The 23,587-nt window shown below is 41.5% G+C and overlaps 1 protein-coding gene across 2 annotated transcripts in view; it reads left to right on the forward strand.

The window, feature by feature from the left end:
* The window catches only part of BRINP2 (BMP/retinoic acid inducible neural specific 2), a 105,289-nt gene that overhangs the window by 62,703 nt on the left and 18,999 nt on the right, over nt 1–23,587 (forward strand). For both annotated transcript variants that reach the window (XM_032393472.1, XM_032393473.1), the window contains exons 3-4: nt 19,915–20,105; nt 21,190–21,398. In XM_032393472.1, coding sequence (XP_032249363.1) covers nt 19,915–20,105; nt 21,190–21,398 — 400 coding nt within the window. The remainder of the gene's footprint in view (nt 1–19,914; nt 20,106–21,189; nt 21,399–23,587) is intronic.

Below are 23,587 nucleotides of genomic sequence, written 5' to 3' on the forward strand. Positions count from 1 at the left end.
GAGTTCGGTTCCCATACCGATCATCCATCTCCTTCTCCAAGACAGAAGCAGGTGAGCGTACTCACAAGGCTCTGGGGGCAAGGAGAACACATTTATTGCCATCAGGCTGGGCGAAAGATGAAGGTTTGGACCTGAATCACAGAAAGAAAGTCCCCACAATCCATCTGACTCAATTTAGAGACAACAGGATCCCACGGGTGCGCCTGACTGATTGGCACAATCCTAAGTGAAGCCTCTAGAGAAGACACCGCTCGATGCTGGGGTTGGGCCAGGCAGGTGGCCTCAGGTGGAGCTCTGCAAGGGCTAACTTTGAGGAGGGGGAGACTCTCAGAGGGACGGTCCCCTAGAGGGCACGGGTGTCTGAGAGAGAAAAACTTTTAGTGAGCAGGGATCTCAGTGCCTTGACCACACAGTATTGAGCAGGGACCACAAGAGAGCCGGCTCATACCAACCTCCCCAATTTCCCCCATGGGACCAAGGGAGTAGGGGGCAAAGAAAAGAGGTTGTTCTGAGAGGGCAGATACATTGCCAAAATTTCTCTTTAACTTGGGAAAGAAAGCAAAATATTCCCTCTACTATGAAATATTAGTAACATTAATAACTCTATATCGAGTGTTCATTACATGCCCCACATTTTACTAATATGTATCATATATAAATGATTGATATATATATTGTATACACACACACACACACACACACACACACACACACACTACAGTTACCGTAATGAGAAACCCACCAGGGAGATGCTCTCTGTATATATATATGACGGATGAAGACACTGAGTTTTAGAGGATGTATACATCTGGTAAGAGGAAGAGCCAGCATTCAACCCATACAATAGATGATCTATTAAATGCTTATTGAATCAAATACATAATTTGAGCCTGGGATTCTTTTTTTTTTTTTTTTTAAGATTTTATTTATTTATTTGACAGAGACAGAATGAGAGAGGGAACACAAGCAGGGGGAGTAGGAGAGGGAGAAGCAGGCTTCCTGCCAAGCCGGGAGCCCAATGCGGGGCTCTATCCCAGGACGCTGGGATCAGGACCTGAGCTGAAGGCAGATGTTAACGACTGAGCCACCCAGGCACCCCCAGCCTGGGATTCTTAACCAGCCTCCAGTTGTAGCCACCTGTGCTCTCTGCCCCTCCTGCTCGTCCTTGTGGCATTCCAGCAGGTCTTTGGGACTCAGAGGGGCCTCAGGGGGCTCAGCAGGGCTCATCTCACTCAGAGATCCTGTAGTCCTCTGTTTCCACCATTCTCCATCTGCGCTTGGGCTCTGGGGAACCCTTAGTGGGAGGAAGCTACAGATGAATCTTCCTGAAACAGTTCACCCGCAGCAAATTCTGTATGTGTCGGCTTTACACTGCTGGTATATTTCTATAAGGGTGCAGTGTAAATTAAATTTCTGTAAATCGAATCCCCTACTAGAAGGACACTTAATGCCATTCCAAAATGCAGTATCTTATATTTTGCCTGGCAATGGCTTATAAAAATTCAGTGTTAAGTAAATCTGTAGCTCCTGACTTTAGGATCAGGTAGCTACTGATATATAAGCACACATATCCACTTGGAAATGTCTTCCGTTTCAAGGGATATTTTCATAAAGCCAGAAAAACCCTTTGGTGATGCAAATAACCTCTGCTTATTAGAGGATGCTTTGTAAATTTGCAGTTCCATACAGTGACATGAGTGGCATATGCTTTGGATCACTCTGCCTTCCCTTTGCGTCCACAGCACACCGTGGGATGAGATGGAAGAGTGAAAGAGACCTGGAGGCTGGGGCTCCCCAGCCAGTCATGGGATTTGCAGGTGTACGTATGGGCAGATCAGGGCTGTTACACGTGGGACATGGTTTGGGGAAGATAGAGGAGTCTTTCCCCTCTGCACCTGTTTAATGCTCCCTGGATCTGCCTCTGTACCAGGCTCCTCCCTGAGCCCAGAAATATGCCTCTTTCTCCCTCCCACTGCAAAGAACAAACAAGCTCTGAAGTCACGATGAGTCAGGGTGAGCAAAAAGTCTCACTGGCCAGACAGGAGGCCCTGGTGGGAGAAAAACGAGGTAGCCAGAACCAGACCACACCAAGCCCTTCATTATCAGCCCCAGTGCCTGGGAGAATTCTCATTGTCCTCGTGTGCAGGAGAGCCTGTGCCTTACATGGGGACAGGCTAGTGATGGAGGAGGGACAGGAAGGAAGACTCTTTGAAGACTGAGTTCTCCTGGATCCACAGGAAACTGTAAACACCCTCGTGTGATGATCCCTCAACATGGTTGGTTTCCTAGTACCAGCATCAGCTGTATGTAGCACAGTAAGCCAGCCTTCACTTGGCTGGTTCTGCATACGTTCTAAGCTGTGAGTCTGGTAAAGATGGAGAGGAAAGGAGGCTGTGCTCATCCCTGAATGTCAGCCTCCATCTTCTGGGAACTCATGCTCAAATGGAACTTGATAGAAGAAACATGGCTGTTGGGGTACCTGGGTGGCTCAGTCGGTTGAGCGTCTGACTCTTGGTTTTGGCTCAGGTCATGATCTCAGGGTTGTGAGATCGAGCCCCACATTGGGCTCCACGCTGAGCATGGAGTCTGCTTGAGACTCTCTCCCTCTTCCTCTGCCCCTCTCTCCCTGCACTCTCTCTCGGTCTCTAAAATAAATAAATAAATAAATAAATAAATAAATAAATAAATAAATAAATAAGTTTTTTTGGAAGGAAGAGGAAACATGGCTGTAAAACTGATAATACATGTTTTGCTTTCTGTTTCCACTAAGGGCAGTGTCCATGTTGGTGCCTGTAGGTCAGGAGGCTAAATCTGGGAGCCACAGATTTTGTGGTCGGCCTGGGACACGAGGCCAAAGCTGCCAGGGCAGTGACTGGAGGAGGCTTGACAGCATGGGGTGGCAGAACGGTACCCAGCGATGCTCAGATCTGTGGATTAGAAGGAAACTTTAAAATCACCTGTTTCCTACCCAGTGCAGACAGCCACTCTACAAATCCCCACGAAGGTGGTCAACCAGCCTTGGCTTGAGGGCTTCCAGTCCTGCGTGTTCACTGAAACCAATTTCCAGCCCCAAACACTACAAAGACCTTTCTGAAACTGAATCAGTCTTTCTTCCCATAATTCCGTTTGCTGGTCCTGACTGCTTTCTCTTATTTCTCGACGGTAAGTCTAAGTGCCTCTTCTTCATGACAGCTCTCTAGATACTTGGAGAGCATTATCCTGCCTGATTCTTAGACTTGATGGCACTGTGTGGCTTCCCTCCAGAAGTTCTTCTCTCTCTCCTTCCCCTTCTCCACGTTCTCTCTCTCAAACTGTCCTTGTTTCTTTTGCCTGACTCTCCCTTTTCCATCTTTCTGCGTAAGGAAAATACCAGAAATTTACTTTGTCATAAGATTTTCTTCCAATTCTGAGTCCCAGGGAGCTTGCTTGCTTGCTCATCTTTCAAAGCACTCAAGGCTTTTGTCACGGATTAGGATTAGTTCAACATTCTGGACTTTTCTCAGATCCAACATTTTCCTCCCTGCAGACTTCTTTCACTTCTCACGTTTTAGGCAGTTCTCGAAGGTTAGTGATGGTGGTTCTAGGTCACAGGCATGCCTCAGAAGATGTTGTGACTTTGCTCTGGAATGGAAGCACCATTGCTTCAAGAAAAGCTGGAAATATGTGCTAGGCTTATGGTGGGAGAATACAGGTTTTTCATGCAAGTTAAATGTAGGGGGAAAAGAATCCTAACTTTTTCCTCAGCTTTTCAAGGCAATGGATCCACCTCTCATTTGATTTGACTTTGGGCACCTAGATTTAGTTTCTGTGGTAAAATCATAGCCAGAACTGCACTCATTATGTTTCCTACTACACCTAGGTCTTGTATTCTTTGCTGTGCTTCCTGGCATGGGAATGGAACAGCCACCGGACCACTAACTCCTGCCTCTTCCCCATCCCCCTTCCCCCATTTGAGTTGTGTGGCTTCCATCTCAGAGCTGTCTTTCAAAGACAGCCTCTTCTCTCGTCTCCTGGCTTCACTGTTTACCACTTGTACTTTTCTCTCTTCTCCAGTCCAACCTGCCTGAGGTCCTCTGCGGGTCCCTCTGTGCCCAAAGGATAAAACCTGAATGCATCTTCTTGGCATGAATGTCCCTTCCAAATCCATCCATTCACTATTTCAACAAATATCCAATGAACACGGACCCTGTGCTGCTGACTATGCCCCACCATTTATTCCTGCTACCCTTTGTTCCAGTCTCACTAAACATCTCCAGGTTCACCCAGATACCAGAAGGCTCCGTTAGGTCCCATGTGTCTTCACATGTCCCATTCCCACTTCCTGCATAGCTCCTTCCATTTTCTCTGCCAGCTGAGCTCCTACTCACCTTTCAAACCCACTTAGATATCAACTCCCTCTGAAGTCTTTGGCTCCTGCAAGAGAGTTGGTTATTTCTACTTATGGTTCCCCATCACTATGTTCATATTTCTGCTGTAGAATTTATTTTGTTTATTTATTTATGTACCTGTCTTTATTTGTTCTCCTCTTGGCTCTGACCTCCTTCAGGCAAAGAACATGTTTTATTTCATTTTTTTATCTCCAGTTCCCAGTACCATGTCTGCCACACGTTAAGGATGTAATAAGAGAATGAAACCCCTCCATATGAGTAAGATGTTCTGGGACTGAATTAGATGGAAGGAGAAAACAAGTGGTTGAGGCTCCAGGCTCTAGAATCATACTGTGAAGGTTTAAATTGCAGTTCCGCTACTTCTAGCTGTGGGAACTTGTATAAGTTGTTTTGCATCTGAGCTTCAGTTTTCTCATCAGTAAGATGGGTAGAATAATAGGACTTTCTTTATGAGTATTATTTGGCAATAACTAAAATCCTAATTTGGCTTATTTCAAGATAAGTGCATTATTCTTTTTATGAGGGGGTCTCCTGAGAATAAATATGGAACACAATAGAGTGGGAAATCTTGAGAAGAGGGAAGAAGAGAAAATGCAGAGAGTTTAATTGAGAAAGAGGAAAGAAAGCAGAAGTCCTACTCTATGAAATTCTTTCTACTGCAATCTCCGTAAATTAATCAAATTTATCACTTAAAATCCACATTCTGTTCTCCCTCACTATAGCCTGAGTTAATCTATTCATTGATTTTATAGTTATAGATAGTTCAAAGTAAATCCTTCACAGTAACAGGAGCTTTTCCCTTAGCGCAGGACTCACACACTACTATCCTATAGCATAAAAATCAAGGACTCAAAACTAACACCATTTCCATCTAGACTCAGAAGGCAAGAAAAAGAGACCCCATATGCGAATGTTACTGAGCTGAGGAGAAATGGGAGCATGGATGCTTGACTACATAGACAATAAAATCAGGTAATTGAAAGAGACCCTTATCAAGATAGGCAATAAAATCAAGAGTGAAGATTATTTTGCCAGGCTGCAGTAGGAGATTGACGCGATCGAGGTATTAGAGTGGGCTAACTGCTAGAATAAACAGTCCCCAAATCTCAGTGACTTCGTACAGGTTTATTTAATTATTTACTTATTGCTCATGTCTGGTGCTATTTATGAGATAGTTAAAAGGAGATTGCTTCATGAAATTATTCAAGACCAAGACTCTGTCCATCTGGTCACACTCTGTGATCATCCAGGGCCTCAGCATGCTCCTCTGGGTCCTGGTAAACAAGGAAAGAGAGAGTGAGCATGAAGGATAACATGGGAAGTGTCCTGGGCTGGGCTTGAGTTCACATTCCACTGGCCAGAACCCAGTCACATGACTGCATTTAAATGCAGAGGAAGCTGGGGAAATTTGTGTATCTGTGAGCCCAAGGAGGAGGTAGAAATGGCTTAAAAAACACTTTCCAAGTCTCTGCCAAGAGGGATGGAATGCAAGAAGTGCAAAGCCCCAGATTTAAGTTCAAAATGACAACTTCACCAATATAGGACATAGATGGCCTGGCTCAGCAATTAAAATAAAAACAAAAATCTAGGGTTGGAAAAAATGGGGGGTTCCGGTTGACTATGAGATTAATGTTAGCCAAGAATATTTTTGTCTTCAAAAAGAAGGAATGCTAATGTGTCAACTATACTTTAATAAAACAAGTGAAAGAGTTTAAATAAATTCACTATATAAATATTAAAACAAAAGAGATGCAATATTCAGGTGTGTTAATAAAGGAAATATATTTCATATACATGTATGAAAGATCATAAACTATCTTCACTTTTGGTTAGCTATGTGTCCTTGACTAAGATACTTAACTTATCTGAGCCTCAGCTAGCTCATCTATAAAATAGGACTAAACCCATGGTGTGTATCAGTTAATTAATGCCATAATTATGGACATAAAAATAACTCCCAAACTCATCTTAAAACAATAATAATTTTTCTCATTCATGCATCTGTAGATTGGCTGAGTTCGTGTGCTTCAGGCTACAGGTCTGCAAAGGGGGCCATTTGCTATATTCTCCAATGACGTTTATTATAGGTCTCAGGCTGAAAGAGAAGCACCTGCCGGTAGGTGGGGGAAGCAATTCTCACGGCCAGGGCAGGCAGGCAGGAAGAAGAGTGAAAATATGCAATGCCTCTTTAGGCCCATAATTGGCACCCTGTCCCTTGTGTCCATCTTCATTTGTCCAGAGTGAAGTCAGGTAGCCAAGCCCAATATCACTGGGGGAGGGATTGAGGTCCATCTGTATGAGTGACTGATACTGTGAAGTCCCATATCAGAAGGCATTCTTTCTGATCCAGGCGAGAATGAGGATTCCATCTACCACATTGACATTTCTAAGATTGTGGTGATGATGAAAAAATATGTAAAGCACCAGGACCGTGACTGGTAACACAGGGGCTCAGTAGAGAGACACAATGAGGATAGTTATAATGTTGATGATAATGATGTGTTCAGAAATTGTATCCTGTACTCTCCGTGGCTCAGAACCCAGCTACTGAATTGTGTTTAATTTTGGTTGCCATCTTTAAAAAGAAACACATTAACAAGCTAGATTGCAAGCAGAAAAGGTTTAGCGGAAGGGCCTAGGAATCTAGAAACGATTGAAGGAACAAAAAAAATATTTAGTCCAAAGAAGAGTGGCTCATATAAAAAGCAAATGCACCCAAATTCCAGAAAGGCTATCTCATTGCAAAGGAATAAACTTGTCGAATAATGGAAGGAGCTGCCAGTCTGGGGGAATTCTCTTAGAGTGAAGTAGCTAATGGGAAGCCCACGGGCATTTGCCGTGGAGAAGCATGGCACAGGCTGTTAGCTTGCTGAGAAAGGACAAACACAACGGGGAGGCCCAGAGTGTTGAGCAGAGCCATTTTCTCCACAGTTGAACAGATGAGCTGTGGGGAGCAGGTTGGGAGGTCAAGGCAGAGCAGAGGTTTCTGTGCCTGGGAAAACACAGATCTTAGCTCCCCCTTCAGTTCATTCAGGTCTCAGAGATTCACTGGCCCTTCATTCCAAGGAATGTGTTGTATTTCATGGTGGTTCTACAAACACACCACCTTCAGTGCCCTCTCTGAGCCCTGGAGCCCCAACCGGACAGTGTGAGACTCGCCAAGCGGTGACCTCATCCTCCTCCTTTAAGCTTGACTCTCCCCTCCCCATTTCTCCCAATCAGCCTTAATTAAACTGTTTGAAAGCTACAGCTTGATTTTAATTAGAGCAAAATTGGGAAGATTAGAATGAAATTGGCCAATCATTGTTTACGGGCCGTTGTTTGAGAACACAGCAGGCTGCTAAATTACCTACATGCTAGGCTTCTTGAATTCTACCAGAGAGTGGGAAGAACAGGGACACAGGGGCTTTGCGGGAAGGGCTGGCCTCACCTCTGCTCTTGCTCCTCCTAGAGTTGCCGGGACCGAGATCTTATTTAACCAAAGGGTTCCCAGATTGAAGCCTTCCTGTCTTGGAATTTCTCCTTGGTCAACAAGGCCAAAGAATTTCCTGGGAAGTATGACAGAGGTGTACAGTGGTCCCTGAACTTGAGCACGGGTCGTAGACAAAGGCAGAAAATCATTCATAGCGTGGTTCAGGTTCTTGTCAAACTCTACCAGTCATCAAATGAGATTTGGGTCCCTTTTTTCAGTTTCTCTGTCTCTTCCTTTTTAACCTATAAAAGGGGAAGAGTTGAGTAATGGGAATTCCACTTCCTCTTTCCCAAGGTTCTTTCTTGTATAGGTAAAATAGTTGAGCTGGTGTGAAAATTATGTATGAATTAAAAAAAAAAAAAAAAACGAAAGGAAAGCTCTACACCCATGTAAGAGATTATGGTTTTTATTATAATTTCTTTTTATAGCTCAGATTAATCATGTCTTATTCATTATAGCAGTAAAGGCTCTAATAGCTAAGTACATTACAGTAATCTGTTGTTGAGATAGAAATCTCCTGATGATGTGATATGTCTAGAAATAATGCCTTCTGTACCAGAGCCAAAGCATGATATATCCCTCAGCCCCTAAAATGTCCAGCTAAAGAATGTCAAACCATCTTGGGGCGCCTGGGGTGGCTCAGTAGGTTAAGCGTCTGCCTTCGGCTCAGGTCATGATCCCTGGGTCTTGGGATCGAGCCCCACAGGGTCCCTGATTGGTGGGGAGCCTGCTTCTCCCTCTCCCTGTGCCTGCCACTCACCCAGCTTGTGCTTTCTGTCTATCTCACTGTCAAATAAATAAATAAAATCTTTTAAAAAAAAGAATGTCAAACGATCTTAGTTGACTCATTGAGGTAAATAACTCAATGGTGGATTGAGTTCTATGGTGGGAGCACTAGCCCTTGATAAGAGGTATATTGGCAGAAGGATGAAGAAAAAGAAGGCTTCTTTGTGTCTGGGGCTCTTTAGGAAAATCAGTGGTGTTTATTGAGATTCCTGTGTCAAACTGGCAAATCTCAAGCTAGCTGGGGAAAGGCAGCTCTGTGAGAGAAAGGTGAGCTCTGAGAACAAAGACGTTTGCATTTGTCCAGAACTGCTTCGTATGTGAGAAATTTTCCCATGGTCATTGGTTGACAGTTTACATAGACAATGTAAAGTAACAGGAAAAATGATGAGAAAACTATTTGTGTCTTTGGCTAAAGCTAATTCATCTTTTTTTTGCTCCAAAGGTCTTAAATATTTTATTGAATGATCTGTCCTGTGTCTTCCTTCATTCTTCAGGGAAAACCAGTCATACATTTTTTTTTTTCTTACAAGTATAGTTTGTACCCAAACAACCTTTTGGAGAATGATAACTCAGTCCCTTTCAGCATGACAGTCCCTTTAAAAACTAAAGGTTGGAGGAGGGTGCTCCCCAGAAAAGGTTATTGGAAGTAGATCAGGAGGGCCAAAGTGGGGAGAAGGGCATTATTTCCTATCATGACAGTCTACTCTTTCTGCCATTGTTTGCAAAGCAGTGCTTGGAGGTGGGCGTCCTGGGCTCCATGGCTGCCATAAGACTTCTCCCCAACCTCTCTGGGAATCCCAGAGCCTATTCTGAGAACTGCCACCTGAGTGAGCAGGTGAGGATTGGTTGGCTCTGCTGGAAACGGCATTGTCTCCCCATAAACCCAGCCTAGGGTCTAACTCAAGAGGAACAAACGGGCTCCTGGCACTCAGGGACACACTGACACTGGGATGGGGTGATGCCAAGCCTGCAGGGATGTCACGGCAGAGGGGTTGGGTAGGTAGGGCTGCATGCTCATGATACAGGAAATGTGACTTTCCCAATGACAGCCATTATCAGTGGCCTTGGAAAGGTGCCTGAACATGCATCCCACACAGAAATGGAAAGATAGGTCTATTGGAAAACGGGTAACAATTAATCCGGGTATTAGCCCAAGGTCTCAGCATAAGCATGTGTATTGTAGGCTGCAGTATTCATTGTTACCAGATCTCAGCCTCCTTGAAGTATAGTTTTGGTTTTGTTCTTAAGCCGTGGGTTTCTTTCTAAAATGCTCTCTCCCTTCAGCCTTCCCAGGGAGGGAGGTTTCATAGGTAATGTCTCTTCATGGGGGCTGGATCAATGTTCTCAGTTTACAAGCCAGAAAAGTGGTGCTTCAGTGCTGAGCTGCTGGAAACAGCCCCTGGGATGGAGGACCCCAGCTGTGATCCTTCTGAGCCTTTCATCTCCAGGAGCATGGGGCCCTGCAGGGGGCCCACTTGCTGGCAGAGTTCTTGCTGACCTCTTATCACTTGGAGGAACACAGTGCTGCAGTGTGGTTGGTGACATTAGAGATAGTAGCCACGACTTGGAGGCATTCTTTATTTACATCTTTCAAGTGAGGAACATCCTCAAAGACCCTCTTGCTTCAAACCCAGAGCTGGTCCCATCCCAAAGTCCTTCCGGAGCTCCTGATGCCAGAGCTTGGCATGGCTGGGGTTCTGCTCTCCTACTGTAGGCCCTTTGGGTTCTGGGAAAATCCCTAAATTCATGTACAACCAGAAGCATCATTTGTTGGCAATCTGGACCATGAGTGTTAAGCAGTTTGGGACAAAGATAACTCCGATCATTTCAAAATGTCAGAATGTAGAGAGAGATTTTGGATCATGCCCACCATGTTCTCTGTGTTGGTTTGGACAGCGGCCATAACATATTGGTTTTACCCTCCAATCTGGATCACACCTTTCCTAAATTCTGTTTTGGTTGTTATCAATGATTGTATGGGTATGTTAACCCTTTGACAGAAGTGTGTCCTGTTCACTCTAGGCGAATCTAAAGTATGACAGGAAATGGAGTAAACTTCCGTTGATTATAGCAGCTTCCTGATGTGCTGCTTGAACGCCTTCGTAGGTGGAGTCCACGTTGGAGAGTTCTGGTCACCCTTTGGCTTAACCTGTGAGCCCTGTAGTGGTCTCTGCCGTTCTAAAGGCACTTTCCACAGGGGCTTCCCTACTGTGTGAGATGTTTGCTCTCTCAGACTGCTTACTGTGTAACAAACACTGTGGGAGAAGGTTTTAAGAGAAATTGAAATGGAGATTTATTTGATGTCTTAATTGAAACAAAGATGATGGCTTAATTGAAGTAGTGTGTGTTAATATAATTGATATATAGAAAACATCCTTTTCCTAGGGGAAAAAAAGAGCCTTGATTATTTTATTACTGGAAAAAAAACTGCTAAACAAGAAATCGGAAATGAGCATTTATTCTCTGAATAGCTCAGGATGCCTTCCAGTATTGCCTTCTGAAGTTTTCAGATGCTGGAAAGAACCAGGTTAATAAGTTCTGTAAGTACATTTTTACCACTTTCTGGCTTAACCTCCTTTCACAGATGTTTCCCCCATTATTTTGATTCAATGAAGGGCCCCAAAGGGCAGGGAAGAAACTTAGTGAAGTAGAAGAGAAAACCACTGGGCACCTCCAGAGCCTGAGCCATCCTGCTGGCAGCTGAGGCCTAGGCCTGATTCTGGGTGGACACCCCAATACAGTTCACAGAAGTGGCTTTTGTTTTTTTGTGTGTGTTGGGGGGTGTTCAAATATATTTCCCATCCTTATGTATGTATTCTTTCTCCAATGAAATTCTCTCTTCCTCTCTCTCTCTCTCTCTCCCTCACACACACACACACACACTCTTACACTCACAAAATTGTGATTACTCTTTTGAGTTTCACAGGGTAGGTGGAGTAGCATGGTGGTAAGCACTGTGGACTCTGAAACCACACATCCTGTATTTAAATCCTGACTCTGCCACCCACTGGGTGTTACCCACTGGGCAAATCAACTTATTTGTGCCTTAATTTCCTCATCCGTAAAATGAAGATAAGGGGATATTCCCCCCCTTCTAGTGGTATTTTGGATATTGCATTGGTTAATACTTGTAAGATGCTTGGGATGCCTGGCATATACTAAGAATTCATTAAATGTTAACCATTAATTTTTATTATTTGCTCATAAAATGCTTCCTAAGACAGTATCATTCATTTTTCTGAGTCATTTGTTATTCTGTGTCATGATTTCCTGAGCAGCCATAGGAGCTGGAATCAGGCCTTTATCTTTGATTTCTCCCATGGTACCCTGTGTATGGACTTGATTTTTAACCAGGTCTCAATTTCTCCTTCTGCCAATGGGTGTATTGAAACCACCTTAATCCAAAAAGGTTTTGCCTCAGTGTATATGTTGCACTGTGTTTTGGATACATGGTAAACTCATGTTTATATAGATAACTAAAGGAATGAAATGTTCTAGGTAATGAAATAATTTTACTAGAAGATAGTAAACATTTAAAAATAATTAGAATACCGTAAAATACACTTAATCTCCACAGGGGGAAATTGTGTTCTAGAAACAGCAGTATGGTATTGACTTGGGTTTTAATCTCAGCTCTGCTACTTACTGTGTAACTTCATGCAAATGACTTTCTTAACCTCTCTGGGTCTCACTGTTGCTATTGTCACCGCCATCATAGTTATTAATAGCACTGGGGGAGGGACAGGACACTAGCTTTTTGTTCTGGTACCAGTTGGTTATACTGCTTTAAGCAAACCACTTACCTCTCTGTTTCATGGTTTTCTCATAACATAAGAGGAATGGAATAGACCTTCTCAACTGGTATGCATGCTGGCCCCTGCCAGTACTGCAAATGGATATGGACAGGTACGGGTTTGGACAGGCACGTCCATATATTGACCCATTTAGCCCTTGGGGCATTTGGGAAAAGTCTGGGGTAGCAGGACTTCCTGTGCTTGGTCTCCTCAGTTCTGATCACAGTGCATCACATAGAGAATTTTCAATGTACACAATAATGTGAAAAATATTGGCAAATAGTACTAAAATGTTTATTCTAATTAGAACAGCCCAAATTTCCCTCTTGGTAGTTCTGTGACATCAGGTAAATTACTTAGCTTTCTGAGCTTCCATAGCCTCATTCATTTAAATAATAGATGCTCAAAACTCTTTTTGGTTTGGATAAAATACATGATTTTCCAAGTCTGATGTTGGACAAATAGTGATGAAGACTAAGGAAAAGTGCATGACTCCAAAATTATTGCTTCTTTTGGTGATCTTGAACATTATGAGTGTGGCAGAAATTGTCGTTAGACCTGTTGTAGGGTGTTGGGGCTGCTGATCATTAATGTAGGGTGTAAAGCACAGCAGAGTCTGAATGGGGGCTCTGTACTCACTGGACTTCAGAGTGTGGACCATGGGTTCAGAATGTGCCTCAATGGGGAGATGAACCATGAGAGACTATGGACTCTGAGAAAAAAAACTGAGGGTTCTAGAGGGGAGGGGGGGATGGGTTAGCCTGGTGATGGGTATTAAAGAGGGCACGTACTGAATGGAGCACTGGGTGTTATACACAAACAATGAATCATGGAACACTACATCAAAAACTAACGATGTAATGTATGGTGATTAACATAACATAAAAAAATAAAAAATAAAAAAAAGAATGTGCCTCAGGGTTTGGAAGTTGTCCATGTCTGCTGAAGACAATGGAAGAGGGCCCAGACTCAGTTTACCAAAGCATAAGAAAATGCCATCTGTGCCTTGATTTATATATAAACAATGTACAAACTCATGCCTATAAATTACATTTTTATAAGTCAAATCTAATTTTCCCATTGATATGCATACACATTTAGGATACTTTACTTTCATTTCAGATCAATCACTAATTGGTAGTTGCTTCTATGTATTCTCATCCTGTAACATTTTTTTATCCAATCATCAATAATTTCCAAACAATTAAAGGATTAGGAGAGCTATGACATAAAACGAGTGACTATTTATTTTAAATAAATAAAATAAATGAGAGAATCTCCCAATCATTCAACAAAGGTATATTCTAACAGTATGACAAGTTAGAACTTCTAGCATTGTTCTGTTGCTGTTGAATAAGACCAAAAGAATCAATCTTGCCCTCAAAGAGTTTATATTTTACTAGGAGAGAAAGATAATTTAAAAAAGTATTATGTTGAGTAGTGGTAAGTGCTAAAAAAGATAGCTAAAGCAGAGCATGGGGACAGAGAGTGAGAGAGAGGGTGCCCTTTTGGATGGAATGGTCAAGGAAAGCTTGTAGGAGGTACTGTTTGGCAGTCCTGAATGAAGGGACTGAGTACATAATTTTTCATTTATTAAATTTAATTATGTTGGGAGTCACCTCTATGGTAAAGTGATCTTTCCTTTCGATGAGGGGTTTTGACCATTGTCAGAAATTATGAAAAATGGAAGAATGCCTGCTTTTATTTCTCCTACCAATCTAAATGATAGGAAAGAAATTCTTTATTAGTTGATGAAGTCTGTGTGTGGCCTACCGCAAAGCAGGGAGGCTGGGTTTGGTGTCAGATTCAAAACACCATCACCAAGACCCATGTCAAGGAGCTTACTGCCTATGCTTTCTTCGAAGTCTTATGGTTTCAGGTCTTAAGTTTAAGTCTTAATTTGTTTTGAGTTGATCTTTGTGTATGGTGGAAGGTAGGGGTCCAGTTTAATTCTTTTGCATGTGGTTCTTCAGTTTTCCCATTACCATTTATTGAAGAGACTGTCCTTTCCCCATTGTATATTTTTGGCCCATTTGTCACAAATGAATTGACCATATATGTGTGAGTTTGTTTCTGGGTTCTCTGTTCTGTTCCACTATCAATGTGTCTGATTTTGTTTTTGCTTTTGTTTTGTTTTTGTTTTTAGTTTCAGAGGTAGAATTTAGTGATTTATCAGTTGCATATAATACCCAGTGCTCATTACATCCAGTACCCTCCTTATTGCCTATCACCCCTACCCACCTCCCCTCCAGCAACCCTCAGTTTGTTTCCTATAAAGAGTCTCTTATGATTTGTCTCCCTCTCTGTTTTCATCTTATTTTATTTTTCCTTCCCTTCCCCTATGTTCATCTGTTTTTGTTTCTTAAATTCCACACATGAGTGAAATCATATGGTATTTGCTCTGACTTATTTCGCTTAGCATAGATGTCAATGTGTTTTTAATTCCAACACCATACTGTTTTGGCTACTATAGCTTTGTAATGCAGTTTGAAATTAGGAAGTGTGATGACTCCAGCCTTGTTCTTTTTTCTCAAGATTGCTTTGGCTATTTGGGGTCTTTTTGGTTCCATACACATTTTTGGATTGTTTTTTCTATTTTATGGAAAATGCCATTGGAAATTTAATAGGGATTGCAATGAATCTGTGGATTGCTTTGAATAGCATGGACATTTTAACAATATTGATTCTTCCAATCAATGATCATAGACTATCTTTCCACTTGTTTTGTGTTTTCTTCAATTTCTTTCATCAATGTATCATATAGTTTTCAGTGTACAGACCTTTCACACTCTTGGTTAAATTTATTTCTTGGTATTTAATTCCTTTTGTTGCTATTTTAAATGGGATTATTTCCTTTTTTAAATTATGTTATGTTAGTCACCATTTCCTTAATTTCTCTTTCTGGTTTTTTAATTAGTTTATAGAAATGCAATTGATTTTTGTATATTGATTTTGTGTCTTGCAACTTTGCTGGATTTGTTTATTCTAACAGGTTTTTTTTGGTGGAGTCTTTAGGGTTTTCTATATATAATACCATGTCATCTGCAAATTGACAGTTTTACTTCTTTCTTTCTGAGTTGGATGCTTATTAATTCTTTTTCTTGACTAATCACTCTGGCTAGGACTGCCAGTACTATGTTGAATAAAATTGGCAGGAGTGGGCAACCTTGTCTTGATCCAGTCTTAGAGAAAAAGCTTTCAGCTTTTCACCATTGAGTATAATGTTAGCTGTGGGCTTGTCATATAGGATATGTATTATGTTGAGGTATGTACCCTCTCTATATTTTTTATTGAGAGGTTTTATCACAAATGGATGTTGAATTTTGTCAAATGCTTTTCCTGCATCTATTGAGATGATCATATGATTTTTATTCTTAGTTTTATTAGTGTGGTGTATCATATTGATTGATTTGCAAATGTTGAACCATCCTTTCATTCCTGGAATAAATCCAACTTGATTATGGTGTATAATTCTTTTTCTGTACTGTTAAATTCAGTTCGCTAATATTTTGTTGGGGATTTTTGCATATGTCTTTATGCAAATTCTATCCTAAACCCCACTGCAGCATGGTTTTGGTCTGGTTTTGGTATCAGGGTAATGTTGGCCTTGGAAGTTTTTCCTCCTCTTCTGTTTTTTTGGAAGAGTTTGGAAAACATTGGTAAGAATTCTTTAAATGTCTGGTAGAATTCACCAGTGAAAGCCATCTGATCCTGGACTTTTGTTTGTTAGGAGGTTTTTTATTACTGATTCAATCTTCTTTCTAGTAATTGGTCTGTTCAGATTTTCTATTTATTCATGATTCAGTCTTGGTAGGTTTTGTTTCTAGGAATTTATCCATTTCTCATAGTTTGTCCAATTTATTGGGTATAATTGTTCATTGTAGTCTCTTGTGATCCTTTGTATTTGGGTGATATCAGTTGTAATGTCTCCTCTTTCATTGCCAGTTTTATTTATTTGAGTCTTCTTTCCTTTTATGTTGGTTAGTCTAGCTAATGATTTGTCTATTTTAAAAATCTTTTCCAAAAACCAGCTTTTATTTTCATTGATCTCTTCTATTGTCATTTTAGTCTCTATGCTATTCATTTCCACTCTGATCTTTGCTGTTTTCTTCTTTCTACTAACTTTGGGCTTAATTCCTTAGTTCCTTGAGGTATGAATTAGGTTGTTATTTAAGATCTTTATTTTTTCTTCGTGTAGGCATTTATCGCTACAAACATCCCACTTAGGACTACTTTTGCTGCGTCCCATAAGTTTTGGTATTTGTATTTCCATTTCCATTTGTCTCAAGATACTTTTTGATTTCTCCTTTGACCTATTGGTTGTTCAGGAGCATGTTGTTTAATCTTCATGTATTTGTGAATTTTCCACTTCTCGTAATTTCTAGTTTCATACAATTGTGGCTGAAAAGGATGCATGATATGATTTCAGTCTTCTTAAATTTACTAAAATTTGTTTTGTGACCTAACATGTGATCTACCCTGAAGAATGTTCCATGTGTGCTGGAGAAGAATGTGTTTTCTGCTGCTGTTGAATGGAATGTTCTGCAAATATCTGTTATGTCCATCTGGTCTAATATGTAGTTTAAGGCCAGTGTTCCCTTGTTGATTTTCTGTCTGGATGGTCTCGCCCTTGTTTTAAGTGAGGTATTGAAGTCTCCTCCTATTGTTGAACTGCTGTCTATTTCTCCTTTCAGATCTGTTAATATGTGCTTGATATGTTTAGGTGCTCTTACGTTGGGTGCATATTTACAAATGTTGTATCTTCTTGATGAATTGATCCCTTTGTCATTTATAATGCCCTTCTCTGTCTCTTGTTACAGTCTGGCTTAAAGTCTACTTTAACTGATATAAATATAGCTACCCCAGATTTCTTTGGGTTTCCATTTGCATGGAATATCTTTTTCCATCCCTTCATTTTCAGTATAGGTGTCCTTAATGCTGAAGTGAGTCTCTTGTAGGCAGCATATAGTTGGGTCTTTAAAAAAAAATCTATTAAACCACCCTGTGTCTTTTGATTGGCCATTTGGCCAATTAGACGTGAGATCAAGCAATTGTTTTTCATGCTGCAGTGGGATTTGGGGTAGAAAACAGTTTGACAAATACCCTATACTTTAATTAAAGTTTAACATTTCCTGTACAAAGGAAATAAATGATAATATGTTATTATGAACTTGCCTGCTTAGATAAATAAAGCCACACAACGGGAATCTTAAAAGACTTTGTTGGAACCTTGAATTATCAGTCGTCTCTTTTCTTTTGTTTCCCTGGTAATATTTGGCACATGCCCCTCCTCTCTGTCAGTCCCTAGAGTTAGATGGGAGAATTTTATAGCTTTAAATTGGGCATGGACTTTTATTCACTTATTTTGGAATTCTTTTATTTTTCTACAGCCCTATAATTTGTAGTCCATGGATTTGGGGAGAAAGACCAAGCTTTAGCACTGTCATGAAGAGCAGAGTTGGGATGGGTGAGAAGGTTGATAAGACTTTGAATTTTGTTGTTCCCTAAGGCAGTGGAGCTGGTCCTTACGAGTATAATATGAAAGGCCATGGAAGAGTCCTTTCTTACTAATGGATGTGATCCTTTAAATTTCATCCCAGGACAGATTCCTCTTAGAATCCCCTTAGTGTCCCCTTTAAAATACAGACATTTCAGTGAGGAGCAAAGCACGAAGATTCAAAGTGTAGATGAGAGTGGAAAGGAATTTTGCCATCTTGTATTATAGGGCTTCTCAAAAGGTGGGTCCTCTTAGGTCTTTTCAGGATGTCCATGTTGACATCTGCATTAATGGTGTGAAAACAAATTATCTTAATTTGAATAAAGGCAGTCTCACTGAATGACACCAGTAGTCACGTACTCTTTATCATTATATACTTGCACCTAAACACACACACACACACACACACACACGTATGCATGCATGCTAGATTCATATAAGAATATCCTTGAAGCAGTCAAGTTTACTAATTTTATTGGATCTTGACCCTTGAATACATGTCTTTTTAATATTTTGTATGATGAAATGGAAAATACACCTAAAGCACATCTGAGGGTACTGAAGAATGATGATTGTCTCAAGGAAAAATGCTTTTGTGATTGAATTGTGAACTGAACTAGCTGCTTTTTCATTGGAACTGAATTTTTCTTGAAAGAAGAACCAACAGACAAACTATTGTTATTTAGACTTTAATGTCTGGTAAACATTTTCTCAAAAAAAAAAAAATAGGGAATAAAGTAAACCTACCTCTTCAAGGAAAACAACTAACAGTATTTGTTGCCAATGATAAAATTTAAGCTTTCAAATGAAAATTAGAGCTTTGGAAAACTCATATTTGTCATTATGAGATTGGTAGCAGTTCCAATATTTAACAACTTTACTCATGAGATTTGTGGTGATATTAACAAATATGGCCTTTTTATATTATATGATGAAAAGTGTCACAATGTGGAAGATCTGAATAATTCAGTGATCCCATATTTTTTAGATGACCAATGCATGATGTTCCAAAATCATGAAGGGTAAAAGGATACATTCAAAGTACAGTATAGAAAGCTGGATTTTGATGTGACAGAGTTATAAAAAGTGCATTGATATGGTTTCAGATTCCAGGCTGTAACAAACCTTTAAGGAATGACATTTGTTGAGTGAACAACAAATATCCACAAAGAAGAATATCCACAATTTTCACAACAGATTGAATGCAGAAGCAAATATGAGAATGCAGCTCTCTTCTGCTAAGCCAAATATTAAAGAGACTTGCAAAAATGCAAAGTAATACCACTCTTCTTGCTAAATTGGTTTTGTTTCAGGACATATGGTTTTTGTAATAAAAATATGCTATTTATATTATATGTAATAGATTTACTGCTGTGATCTTTAAATAAAATAATATATTTAAATTTTCTCAGTTTTATTTTTTAAAGTGGTAATCATCAATAGCTATAAGCCACATAAATATGGGGGTACAGTCATTTTTTGAGTGTGAAGGGGTCCTGAGACCAAAAAGTTTGAGAACTGTTGTTGTAGACCAAACTCCTGACTTTACAAATGGGTACCTGAGGCCATGATAGCTGATGTGATTCATCCACTGAGGGACAACTGTAACTAGATCATATCTCTGCAGACCACTGTTCTCGTGTTTTCATTGTTGGCATATTTTTCCCCATACTACACTATACTACATGACTACCTTCATACGAATAAATCGATTAGCTACTCTCCGGTAAGAAAGCCAGATGGGAGTAGGTTCCGATGGAGGTCAGCCAAGGTAGGTCTTTCTCACAGCCTGGGAACGGGAGGCTGGGTGGAGGCCAGCAGCCTCTTTCAGGCACCAGGTGCCTCTGGGTGGAGAGATGTGTGCTAAGGGGAGGGGAGGCTGGTGCAAGTGGAGAAAGAACATTTCCTACTTCAGCTTTTATGCTTCTTCTTCTTAAATACATTGAGCTTTTCTTTATCCCTTGACTTTTCCTCCAGGGAGTTTGCCCGTTGGAAAGTAAACAACTTGGCTCTGGAAAGGAAGGACTTCTTCAGTTTGCCATTGCCTCTTGCCCCAGAGTTTATCCGGAACATTCGCCTCCTCGGAAGGAGACCCAACCTACAACAGGTTACCGAAAACCTGATTAAAAAGTACGGCACTCATTTCTTACTTTCTGCCACGCTTGGAGGTAAGCAACATCGTGATCCTACACTAACTGGCTGTCAGATCATTGAATATAGCTTAAAGACCCTTTGAGTATAGCTTGAGTCTTCCTGGGTCTTTGTTCTTCCTGGCCTGTTATTGCCTGAGAAATATTTCCTTTCTGGTGCCTTTGAGAACAATATAATCTCTTGACATCCAACTCACGACATCCAGAACATTGCTATTTGCTTATAAGCATCCTCCTTGAGGAGGGGGTGCTGGGTAAGGAGGTGGGGGGACTGACAGACTCCTACTAGGCACTTGCCAGCAGGGGGCGCTCCCAGTTTTCTTTTGACAGAACCTTCTAACCCAGAGGCTTTTCCACGTCCTAATATTTGCTGTGGCTATAGTTGTCAGACCCATAGGCAAAGAAGTAAATGTCCATTGAGTCCCTGACCCCTGCTGACCTCTCTAAAAATTGGTAACTGGCCAAACAAATTCCAGTGGTTCTGGGCTGGTTGGGGATGAGGTTGGGAGTGGGGATGGTACAGCCTCTGGCCAAATCAAAACCTCTGAGGAGGCAGAGTTCTCTCTGCCCTGGGAAGAAGAAAGCAGGATTTATTATAACATTTAGCTCACTGTCTGATGGACAAAAAGAATCTCTCCAAGGGTTCAGGCCAGCTGCCGGCATGTGGTAGGTGTTGAGTGTTTGATGGGGAGGAGGGAGGTTGAACTTCAAGGCTTTTGCCCTTTCTGAGGGAGCAGAAATATCCATGGTGACTTCTCATAAACAACTTGAGAGAGAAAATTTTATCTCCCTCATGGAGGTAGATTGCCTGAGACTGAGATCAATAAAGGATGTTAAATGCATAAGCTGGAGGGGAGGGGATGAGCTATGGGATAGTTAAAGAATGAAGGAAAGGGAGGAGGACCTCTCGGGCAGTGACGCCCGTTACCTTGTGCACTGTCTGATGAGACTGTTCTAGAGACCGTGATGGGGAAGAGGTCATCGGCAGGGGCAACAGACTCCTTGTGAGCTCCGACTATTCTGGCCAAGGGTTTCATGTTTGAATTGGTAGGGGATTAGGGAGCAGAAGGCCTCACCAATGAACCCATGTTGTTTGTGATAGGAGAAGAGTCCCTGACCATTTTTGTGGACAAGCGAAAACTGAGCCGCAAGACAGAGACAGCAGGAAGTGCTCCTGTAGTTGGGGCCAGTGGAAACAGCTCTGCCGTGTCCCTGGAGACCCTGCACCAGCTGGCAGCCTCCTACTTCATCGACAGAGAGAGCACACTGAGGCGGCTGCACCATATCCAGATAGCCACAGGGGCCATCAAGGTAACAGCCTGCAAAGACTCGGAGAGGGAGGGCAGACAGGCAGAGAGAAACCAAAGGGGAAGCTAGCATCTTAGCCAGCTCCAAGTCAGCCAGGCCTGACTGATGGACATGGAAAAGAAGCTTTCTGACACAGGCACAACCAGCCCTAAAATGTGGCCCAGGTCTTCACTGTACAGCAAATAGACATGTAGGCTTCTACTCTGAGGCAGTCTCTAGCCAATGGACTGTTGTGAAGGGTAGACAAGGTCCTTATTCTGCAGAGGTTACATTCCGGTGAGGGATGAGGATATTAAACAAGTATAAAAGCAAAGTAATTTTAGATAAAGATACAAAGAAAAGACAGAGTCATAAGGTACAGATTTCCTGGGGTGAGAGAAGGGAGCGGCTAATATTAGCCAGGTTGGTCCAGGGAGGTCACTTTGGGTTTAGACTTTAGACAGATGTCAGGCTGACATCCGAATGATCTGAAGGAAGAGTATTCAGACAGCAAGAACAGTAAATGCTAAGGCCCTGGGGCAGGAACCAGATTGGTGCCTTAGAACACAGAAGAGACTGCTGTGACTGTAGTAAGGTGAACAGGAAGATACTGGTACTAGATGGGGTTCAGAAGTAGACTGGAACCAGATTACATGGCCATGATATGGAATTTTAATATGTCAAAGTGCAGTGAAAAACAACCAGGGAGTTCTAAGCAGAGGAGTGATATAATCCCATGCATGTTGGAAAATGATCAATAGTTACTATAACATTAATAATCATAACCTCCATCCCATCTTCTCTACCTATATCTAGGAGATTTCTAGGTAAGTTCATATTGTTTTAAGGAAGGGAAGACCAATGACAATACTTGAGAATGCTGGATTATTTTATTCAAAATATAAAGTTAAGGTGGCAAGTGGTGGTCAGTCTTGTATTATATGCTGCTTTTATCACACCCAAAATTTGAAAGAAGTTTTGTTCGTTTATTTATTCATTCAGTAGGTATTTATTGAACACTTGTTATGTGTCATGCACTGCTCTGGCTACAGAGAATCCCTGAGTGAACAAAACATATGAAGTCCCTGCCCTCATGACGTTTAAATTCTAGTGATGGAGACATCATGAATTAAATATATAATGTCAGGTGGGATTAATGAAATGAAGAGATGGAGCCAGGGAAGAGGAAAGAGAGTGATGGACCTGTTTGAAGAAATGCCATTTAAGCAGAGATCTGAATGAAGGGAGGGAGGGGGCACATGGGTATCTTGAGTGAGAGCAGGTGCAATTGCCCCAAAGTGGGAGTGTGCTTGTTATGGTCCAGAAACACTGTGTCATGTAGCTGGAGTGCAGTCAAAAGAGGGGTGAAGTGGAAGATGAGCCTACAGAGAAAATTTTATCTCTCGCCGCCCTGGTGGTAGATTGTCTGAGACAGAGATCAATAAAGGATGTTATGATCATGAGGCTATTATTGATTAGGGAAGAGAAGAGAAAGAGGGATCGTGGAGACTGATGCAGTGGTCAAGGGAAGAAACAGTGGTGGCCTGCTCAGACAAAGCTGCTCTCTAGAGGTAGTGAGAAGCTGGCAGATACAGGATATAGTTTGATGGTAGAGCCTCCAGGATTAGCTAATAAATTAGAAGAAAGGAATCAAGATTAACTACAAGATTTTTGGCATGAGCAACCAGATGAACAGTGATTCCATTTACTGAGAAGGGCAATGCTGGGGGAGGTGCCAATCTGAAAGAAGCAAATCAAGAGCTTGGTTTTAGACACATTGAGTTTGACATTCCTATTAGACATCCAAGTAGAGATATCTAACAGGCAGTTGGATAGAAACACTAGGATTTCAAGAGAAAGATCATGACTGGAGATATAGATTTGGCATACAACTATATACACATGTGTAGTTGGTATTTAATACTATGGGAAAGGATGAGATGAGATCACTTGAGGAGTGAATGTAGCCAGTAAAGCAGCTCGAGGGCTGAGTTGTGCAGCATAGCAATATTCAGAAATGGGGAAGAGGAGGAGGATCCAACACAGGAGGCTGAGACCAGGCAGAAAGGTATGGAGATAACCAAAGTCCTGCCACAAGACTGTGTGAAGCAAGTGTTTCACAAAAGAAGGAGCAGCCAACTGTGTTAGATGCTGTGAAGCAGTGAGAGAATGGACCGTCAATCTGGCAACATGGAGGTAACGAGCAGCCTAGG

This window comes from Phoca vitulina, unplaced genomic scaffold, assembly GCF_004348235.1.
Source record: "Phoca vitulina isolate PV1807 unplaced genomic scaffold, GSC_HSeal_1.0 scaffold73, whole genome shotgun sequence".
NCBI classification, from domain to species: Eukaryota; Metazoa; Chordata; class Mammalia; order Carnivora; family Phocidae; genus Phoca; species Phoca vitulina.